The sequence below is a fragment of the Triticum dicoccoides genome, chromosome 2B, assembly GCF_002162155.2.
Source record: "Triticum dicoccoides isolate Atlit2015 ecotype Zavitan chromosome 2B, WEW_v2.0, whole genome shotgun sequence".
Lineage (NCBI taxonomy): Eukaryota > Viridiplantae > Streptophyta > Magnoliopsida > Poales > Poaceae > Triticum > Triticum dicoccoides.
In genome coordinates this window covers 72,234,770-72,243,926 of record NC_041383.1, presented here as the reverse complement: position 1 = coordinate 72,243,926, position 9,157 = coordinate 72,234,770, and the positions used below count along the sequence as shown (strand labels likewise).

The 9,157-nt window shown below is 42.9% G+C and overlaps 1 protein-coding gene and 1 long non-coding RNA gene across 4 annotated transcripts in view; both read left to right on the top strand.

Annotated features, from left to right (window-relative positions):
• LOC119362210 overlaps window positions 1-1,479 on the top strand; it is a 7,063-nt gene extending 5,584 nt beyond the window's left edge. For all 3 annotated transcript variants that reach the window (XR_005173197.1, XR_005173198.1, XR_005173196.1), the window contains 2 exons: window positions 631-822; window positions 1,360-1,479. This is a non-coding gene — a long non-coding RNA (uncharacterized LOC119362210). The remainder of the gene's footprint in view (window positions 1-630; window positions 823-1,359) is intronic.
• An 845-nt stretch (window positions 1,480-2,324) lies between these two features.
• Window positions 2,325-5,417, top strand: LOC119362209. The gene is made up of 5 exons (XM_037627407.1): window positions 2,325-2,445; window positions 2,732-2,880; window positions 2,969-3,084; window positions 4,020-4,305; window positions 5,198-5,417. Exons 3-5 carry the CDS (start codon window positions 2,990-2,992, stop codon window positions 5,264-5,266), a joined length of 450 nt encoding a protein of 149 aa, XP_037483304.1. The 5' UTR covers window positions 2,325-2,445; window positions 2,732-2,880; window positions 2,969-2,989; the 3' UTR covers window positions 5,267-5,417.
• Window positions 5,418-9,157: the final 3,740 nt, after the last annotated feature.

Here is a 9,157-nt window from a genome sequence, read left to right as displayed (position 1 = left end):
GGAGGGGAGGGGAGGAGGGAGGAGGGAGGAGGAGGTCGCCGGAGAGGAGGAGGAGGTCATCGGAGAGGAGAAGTATGGTGGAGGAGAGAAGGGAAGATGAAATGAAGAGAGGAGGAGAGGACCAGCCATATATACGGCATACTAATGGCGCACCGCGGGCAGGTGCGCCATTAGTAATTTTTTTTGATTTATTTTGAATTTTGAAGGAGGGAAGATACTAATGGCGCACCATGGGCAGGTGCGCCATTAGTAATTTTTTTTTATTTTTTTGATTTATTTTGAATTTTGAAGGCGGGAAGATACTAATGGCGCACCATGGTCAGGTGCGCCATTAGTAATTTTTTTTTATTTTTTTGACTTATTTTGAATTTTGAAGGAGGGAAGATACTAATAGCGCACCATGGGCAGGTGCGCCATTAGTAAGTTTGAATTTTTTTGATTTTTTTTGCCTCTCTAGATCTTAAAAGCCCCGTATCTTTTTTTCTGTTAGGTTTTTGAGGATTTTGAAAATGTTTAACGGGGCTCCCCCGTTAAATTTGGATGTAACTTTTTGAGTAGATGATTTTTCATATAAAAAACTTTTTCATCCGAGTTAGTATGCAAAAGTTATGCCCATTTTTTGTTTCACAGGCAGACATTCTTGTCGCTCATTACTGGAGTTGCTGGTATGTGGGGATTCATGGGTCCGATGTGTTTCGTCTTCTACTTTCTGATAATGATGGTAGCATCTATTGGGCTCTTGGCAAAGTCAAAGTTCTTAGTCCACTTGTACTTCGATTGTTGGAGCAGGAGTTTGGTCAAAGGAGTTTTTGGCGGCCTTTGGTAAGTACTGTTGCTGTCATCATGTATTTCGTGGTTTACTACTTTGTAGCCTAACTGCATAAACATTTTGACGTTAGATAAGTTAGAACTTAAGACTTATCCAAGCATATACAATTCTAGCTTGCCGCTATCCTTAAAGATTATCTGTAGCTTCAGATAATCTAGTAGGGCCGCAACAACAAATAATGTTCAAATCCAGGAGAATCATGGATACCTCCATGGTCGCAACAACAAATAATGTTCAAATCCAGGACAATCATGGATACCTCCATGGTAAATTAGTGACACATTGTTCTGGTATTCTGGTTGCTTCCATGTGGTATTAGCTTGCTGCTAGAAGCTCATGTGCAGAACTTAAGAATATTATTAGGGGATTAGTGGGTTGATCACAATCTTCTTTGCCTAACTTCACTGATGCCCAACTCTCTTTTTCTAGAGCAAGCAGGAGCACATAATAACATATATATTTCTGTTCTACATGTTATGTTTTGTCATTGGATAAACTATTGTTGACTTGATGCATGCTTTGTGCTTCAGATGTGAAGCACGACAGTGACGGTGGTGGGCCGCCTTTGCTTCGGGTGCCAATGAGACGGCAGGGTTGTCGCCCCATAACCTCAGCGTTGGTTCCTATGACTGACTTGTTTACCACTACGTAGGCGAGTCCCTGTTCTCCTCCCTCTCTCCCCGTGGCATTAGATGCTCTGGCCATGTCGGTGCTGGCCCTTGAGCCAATGATTTAGGGCTCGTCCTGTGTTCATTCTGTCCGTGGTGTAGTTTTCTGGTCATCTAGATTGGTTAAGAATTTCTACAAGACTATTCTGGTGGATGACCATCTCCTGGATTATTTAGCTATAAGACGTTACTCCCTCCGTTTCAAAAGAAGTGATGTGGTTGTAGTTCAAACGACACTTTTTTTTGGAACGGGTGTAGTAGCTACTATGGATTTGGTGTGGTTCATGATCATGCTCCTGATGTTGCTGTGGTGGTTAATGATCATGCTGTTGATAGGTTCTTTCACTTCTGGATGGTACGCTCTTAGCTGGCTTCAACGGGCTCTCTTTTTATTTACTATAGTATCTAGCCATGAATATACACTTATGCCTCTGAGCTTTTGTCGCAATAAACTTGATACTACATGGTGCAACTTACCTGTTTGACTTGCTTCATAACTTTGTATTGTTCATATATATTACATGGTGTAAATCCAGGACATAATCGTGGATACCTCCATGGTTAACTGTAAATTTTTGACACATTGTTATGGTATTCTGGTTTCTTCCATTTGGTATTAGCTAGCTGCTAGAGCTCATGTGCGGAACTTAAGTAATCTTATTAGGGGATTAGTGGTTTGTGATCAATCTTCTTTGCCTAATTTTACAGATGCCCAACTCTCTCCAGAGCTAGCAGGGACACACAATAACATACAAATTTCTCTTCTACATTGTATGATTTTTCTTGTGATAAACTATTGTTGACTTGATGCATGCATTTTGCTTCAGATGTGAAGCATGGCAGTGATGGTGGTGGGCCGACTTGCTTCCAGCGCCAATGACATGGTGGGGCTGTCGCCCAGCAACCTCAGCGTCGGCTCCCATGACTGACTCGGTTACCACTACTTAGGTGAGTCCCTGGTCTCCTCTTTATCCTCTGTCTGCTCTGTTACCTAGCCTTCAAGCTATGGCCATATTGTGCCCTCTATGCTGGTCTTTTGGCCAACACAATCTTTTGATTGTGATGGTGTTGTCACTGCTTTTACTAGTCATCAACTTCAGGTTATACTTGTCGATGTAGAATGTTTTTTGTTCTATGAAATGCTTTCATACATTTACTTACTTTGCATATAGGCCTACCCTACAATGACATTCTCTGCAATTCTTAATTTGATGAGTTCCTCGTCTTACTGCAGGCCAGCATGCCCTTCTATTAAGGATGATGTCGCTGCCACCTGGAATTTGGTCACTTGCATCTTTTCCAGCGAGTTTGACAACAATGGGCTATTCATAGTAATGCAAATGCTACGTCATATCCTTTACTACTCACGGTGCTTTATTTAAGGTGACTTGCTTTACATATTTCTGTACAACATTGTATGATTTGTCATGTGATCAACTGTTGTTGACTTGATGCGTGCTTTGTGCTTCAGATGTGAAGCTTGACAGTGACAATGGTGCGCCGCCTTTCTTCTGGCGCCAACGAGACGGCGGGGTTGAAACCCCGTAACCTCGGTGTTGCCTCCCCACTATTGTCTCATCTACTTAGGTGAGTCCTTGGTCGCCCCTTTCTCCTCCGTCTGCTATGCGCTGGCTATCAAGTCGATGATCTAGTGCCTTTGATCTGGCGCATGGTTGCCATGTTGAGGCTTACCGATTTGTTCTCTGTTACTGATCATGGCTTGGGTTTGTGGATGGCTAGGCTCTGTTTAACAACTGGATGTCATGGTTATTATCTATGTTGATGCCGGAATGTGGGGCAGCTATTCACTTTGGCTTGCCAAATAATCTTAGATATCTCAACAATGCTATTCTGCACATGCGTCATCATGCTACTGTTTGATAAGAATCAATCTTGGGCAAGAACAATAACATCATGTCCGTTGCTTGGTCGTGGTTTATGTACTCCCTCCGTCCGAAAATACTTGTCATCAAAATGGATAAAAAGAGATGTATTTAGAACTAAAATACGTCTATATACATCCCCTTTTATCCATTTTGATGACAAGTATTTCCGGACGGAGGGAGTATTTATGTTTTAGTCATAGATGTGCTATATGGTTTTCTGAGATACCTATGGCACGGTTGATAGATATAGATCGTAATAGACAGTATCTTAGCATCTGCTGGTGTTTACATATACAAATATCTTTAGCTTAGTATCTGCTGGTATTCCATGGTTTTTCCATAGATTTTTTGCTATGGTGTGGGGCGGGCGACAGTGACAACTTAGTGTCATAATATGGCCCATTGCTTGGTGTTGCTGCCATAGAGATAGATGATGATAGTGTCGTTACCTCCAAAAGTTTAAATCTGAGCCTGTTGTTCTGGGTTTGCTGCTGAATGTGGTGTTGTTCTGGTGGTGTGGATCAGTTCCGGTGAGTTGCCTGATGGGTTATTGTTTTGTTGGGTGCTAGCTCTTACCTCATTTTGTATTTAAGTACTGTCTTTTTGAAACTCAAGGTCCTGCTTGCTCCTCTGCAGGCCAGGCCACTACAGGAGAGGTGCATCGATGACCCGGCACTATTCAGACTCACTTGAAGAAGGACGGACTGGTGAACCCCCAGTGTTGGTGATGAGTACCAGATTAGATTCATCAGCTTTCTTAGCTTGTCGTGTTATTGGGTTGGCAGCATATGATGGCCTGGTTGCTGCTTCCTTGGAGCAGTCCAGCGGCCACAACATTGGTGCCATGGACGCCACATGGACTTGGGCCATGACAACTGTGTCGTCCGTGTCTACGCCTGCGCAACTGCCTGCCTTCGTTCTGGTGAGTCCCTGGCCTCACTATCTCCCTGTACCCTGAGATGGTCTGGTCGTCGAGCAGTGGCCGTTGTGGTGCTGGCCAATGAGATAGGGATCGGTTCTGTGGTCCTGCTTTCTGTGGTGGCGTTCTTCCGACTGCCACTCGTGATTTTTTTGGAGATGCTTATGTGCATATCCAGCTGGATAACATCTGTAGCGGCGTAAATAAGTATTGTCGCTTCTTGGAATAGGATCTTGATTATACATTTATGCCACAGTAGAAGAGATACTCTATTTTCGCCAATGGAAAATGATAAATGTTCATTTTAGTGAGGATTTGTACAATTATGCATGCAACTGGATCAAGTCTTTCTATGAAATGTTAGTCTACATTTTCTTGGTTAGAGCAACCTGTGGACTTTTTCAGCGATTACAACACTATGTCACAATATGTTATTTCTTTCCTTCATATAGGCATGAAAACCCCAACCTTGTACAACAATGGCTCTTTTCTAAGGTGATATTAGATGGAGATTTGTGTGCTACCTTCTTAGAATTAAGAAAATGGTTATCGGTAATGATATTGATTGCTCCTGTGTACTTTGCACATGTTCCACGGCTTTGCATACAGTTCTTGCTATGGTGCGGGATGCGCTTCAGCGACAACTTCAGTGCCATACTTTGGCCCATTGTTTGGTGTTGGTGCCATAGAGATAGATGATGATGGCGCCGCGTTACCTCCAAAAGTTGAAACCTGAGCTTGTCGTTTTAGGTTGCTGGTGAATGTGGTAGTTTGGATCAGTTCTGGCGAGTTGCTTGATGGTTTTGGTTTTGCTAGGTGCTAGCTGTTACCTTTTTTTTAATTCAACGAGTACTGTCTTTTTGAAACTTATAAGGTCTTGCTTGCTTCCTTGCAGGCCAGGGGACTATATAAGAGAGATGCGTCGATGACCCATGACTACTCAGACTCGCTTGATGAAGGATGATGTGGTGAACCCCCATCGTTAGTGATGTGTAACCAGATAGATGCACCGGTTAACTTGTGTTAGCTTCGTTTTTCCGAGAAAGGTTTGGCAGGATGATTTGGACTTTACCCACTGCATTAATGAATGAATTGAACAGTTCCATTCTTTTTCATCTGGACTGCATGAAGGGATCATCTTGATTTGCTTGTGTTGGCAAGTCTGCTGGCATCGTGTAGCAAATAAGATCTTGTATGTTTGTGCATTTTCGGCTGTTGCCTCCAGGACTCGTCGCGGCCCAGGAGGTACGATCTCTATGGTGCCGCAGCTGCACCCCGTCATGCTGAGCTGGTCCGGCTGTGCATTTCTGGGCGGTAGCTTTTGGGCCTAACTCATCTAAGTGCTCGCTTTCCTTTTGGTAGGCTATCCAAAAAAAAACTTGGTTTACAATTACTGGTGTGTTAGGTTCATAGATTCCTTTGTTTGCTGGTACTATATTAGTCTAGCAACATTCTTTTCCTGGCCATATCAGCATGTCTTTTATCAGTGCGGGATAATGGGATGCGCAATTTGTGCTTTTCTTGTTTAGAGGAGATGGACCTCCTTATATGGATTGGATTTATATCTCCTTGTTCAACTTGTTGGATCATAGCATAGGGAATTGAATTGCAATGGTCCACAAATAAAAAGCATCCAAATCCGTTACATATAGCAATAGTTTGACAACCAATGTGCCAAACCAAAGCTTGAAGTTTGCATGTACCAGTTATAGCAAATGAAACGATTGCTCTTGCCTTCATTGGCTCATCTTTGCGCCTAGTAGAGCTTTGGCCACTTGATAATATTGATGCTGATGACATGACAGTAGCTGATACCCTGTGCATGGTTCTCCAATATGGCAACCATGAAAACCTCTAGAGAAATCTTGAAGAATTGGGTCTTCACGTTGTATGACAAGCTGGAGCATGAAGAATTCACCCGCATGCTGGTGACGCTGTGGGCGATTTTGCGAGCTAGGAGAAAAGTGATCCATGAAGACATTTATCAAACTCCTTCCGCCACACATTCTTTTATCAACTTTTTTCTGAATGATCTTGAGTTCATAGAGAAGAAGGCGCCGAAGTGGATCAAGGTCCCTGTTATTCGGCCATCGGGGTGGCTTCCACCACCAGAAGGACTGACCAAAATAAATGCAGATGCAGCAGTAGGAAGAGCTGGTGATTATGGAGCGGTGGCGGCGGTGTGCAGAGATCAATATGGCGCTTTTTTTGGAGCTTCAGCGATCAAACTCAGGTTTATTTCAGATCCGACCACATTGGAAGCTCACAATCTCGCTAAGCATGTTTTAACTCTCGATTTTGGCAGGCATGCGTGGTTAGGCCAGCCTGGGGAGTCAGCTGTTTTTACCTGTAAATATTTCAGACTTTTGAATAAAGCTTGGCAAGAGTCTAAAAAAAAGTTGTGACTACTTTTGTCCCTGTTTATAAGTCTTCTTTGTATTTTGTGCCAAGTTTTGACTATAAATTTGACTAACAAAATATTAATGCATGTCACCAAGAATTATATCGTCGGATTCGTATTTGAACATATTTTTCAATTATATTATTTTTTCTGACATGCATTAATGTTTAGTTAGTTGAATTTAAGATCAAAATTTGACACATAATACAAAGAAGACTAATAACTCAGGACAGAGGTAGTACTGTAAAATATGAAATATCCTTGCAGTGAGCAAGGAGAGGTGGTCCAAAATTCTTAGCCAACCTTGCCGTAGACACACACCCAATGTTCTTGTCTTGTGTTTTTTTTTGAGGTTTCCTCTTTCTTAAGAAGCAGTAAACTCGTTCACATCGGCCGGAGAAGCACAAATAACACAATTAATTAAGCTCGCATGCACGAGTTGGCCAGAGGTAAGAATGACATAATTAATCAAGCCACATGGAAGGTCAGCCACACAATGACGGTTATAGGTTTAAATGGTCGTAACTGGCCAGCCGGCCCACCGCAAGAGGTAGGTCCAGTCTAAAACACTCAACCGTGGCATCTGCTAGCCACTGCATACAACTTTAGTCACACCTCGCTGGGTGAGGGGATTTTGACCAACTTATAAGGGAAGCCATTCACTATTTAAGAAATGCTAGAACCACATGGATAGCTGTCACACATGTATGGCGCGTGCGCTCGCGTGAAATGTTCGCGACTTAGACTTAGGACTTTCGACGCTTGGCGCGACCACGTTCTAGCGTGACAAAAATATCTTCTATTTTATTTCTTTTTATGTGCGCTATTATATGATTCACGGGTTGCCGAGGCTCAGAATGAATCTTCAGGCAGACTGCATTGTGAAGTATATATGTCCAACATCAAGAGAAACAATCAAGAGAGCTACAGTCCCCTGGGTAGATCATGCTCCTTTACCGGATACATATCTCAGATAAAACAAAGCCTCTCCGGAGTACGAGACGTAGGGCTGTTATCTCCAAGGGAACCTTAACCTTCCAAATATGCGACGATCTTGGGACTGGGCCAGAATTAATCAAATCCATATAGAAAGATTTCACCGTAAATACCCCATTTCCAGTGCGTCGATTCCGGCTGGCAGATAGTTGAACATCAATCAATCTCTGAACCAAGTGCATCCAGGTAGTGCATCAAGGGAATCGCCTGCAGTCACCTTCATTTTCTGGGATTGAAGATCTACCTGTATACCCTCCTCGGTCCACTGGACCTGCATCTAAGAAGAAGAAAACCTCGGTCAGAAAATATGTCTCTGTGTTCAATCTACGGGGAAGGATTTCCCGTGCTTATAGATGCTCTAAAGAACTTGCAAAAAAAAAATACTTTCTCTGTTTTTTTACTCTGCATATTGGAGTTAACTGAAGTCAAACTTCATAAAGTTTGATCAAGTTTATAGAAAACAATATGAATATTTATCATAGCAAATCTTTATGATAAGAAAGTACATTCAATAATGAATCTAATGATATTGATTTCTTATTGTATATGTTAATATTTTTTTATAAACTTTGTCAAAGTTTACTAAGTTTGACTTTCACAAAAGCAACACACGGACTTGATTGATCTGGTTAATTAGTTAACTACTGAAAGCTGATGATAATGAGAGCTTATCATTTCTGCATGCACATGGCCGAGAAACACTGCACACTGTACAACCGAGCCTGCCTACCTACTGATTTGTCTTGGTTGGCGAGGTGCATTTGGAGTGTGTTCGGTGAGTGAGTCATCGCTCCCTTATCTTACTCATGTGTCGGAATGGAGCGATCGTACGCTCAGATTTGTAAAACGGGATCCGCATCGACGACGGGCGGGCTCCTGTCAGGGCGCACACATCTGCTAAGCAGCGCCGATATGCTGACTATAAACGAGAATCAGTTTGAGGGAAGACGCCTCTCAAGGGGCGATCGGCTCATATATTTATAGCAAGATTACAAGTCTTGGAGACCAAGAAAGAATCCTATACATGTATATGTACAACCGTATACAGACGGAATACACGTGGATAGCTATACAAAATCATACTTTAACATCCCCGCAGTTTGTACATCGTCAAGGTTGCTTGCAATGTCATTGTCATCACCTCTCTCCGAGCAAGCAACTTCGACTTCGCCGAAGATAACCCGTTGAGACCCCTCCGAACGAACTCTACACGGGGATCATGTCGTCCAAAGCAAAACAATCGCCCGCAAGCGTTGAGGAGTAGGCAACTCTGACTACTCTGACGAGACTTGCAGGAGAAAGAAGTGTGCCTTACGCCAACATAGCCCGACTTGTCCATCGCATGGCATCGTTGCCGCTGCATCGTTGTGACGCTACAACTTCTACTTCATGCTTAAGGACACTCCAAATGGTCTGATGTCGAAGAACGTGCCGCAACCCTGCTTCCCAAGCCACCAT

What these genes read in the sequence shown, in the direction of transcription:
- LOC119362209 (XM_037627407.1), top strand. Translation starts at nt 2,990, where the DNA reads ATGGTGCGCCGCCTTTCTTCTGGCGCCAACGAGACGGCGGGGTTGAAA. An exon ending in CTATTGTCTCATCTACTTAG is followed by an intron (nt 3,085 to 4,019) that starts GTGAGTCCTTGG and finishes GCTCCTCTGCAG; the next exon opens with GCCAGGCCACTACAGGAGAG. An exon ending in AACTGCCTGCCTTCGTTCTG is followed by an intron (nt 4,306 to 5,197) that starts GTGAGTCCCTGG and finishes GCTTCCTTGCAG; the next exon opens with GCCAGGGGACTATATAAGAG.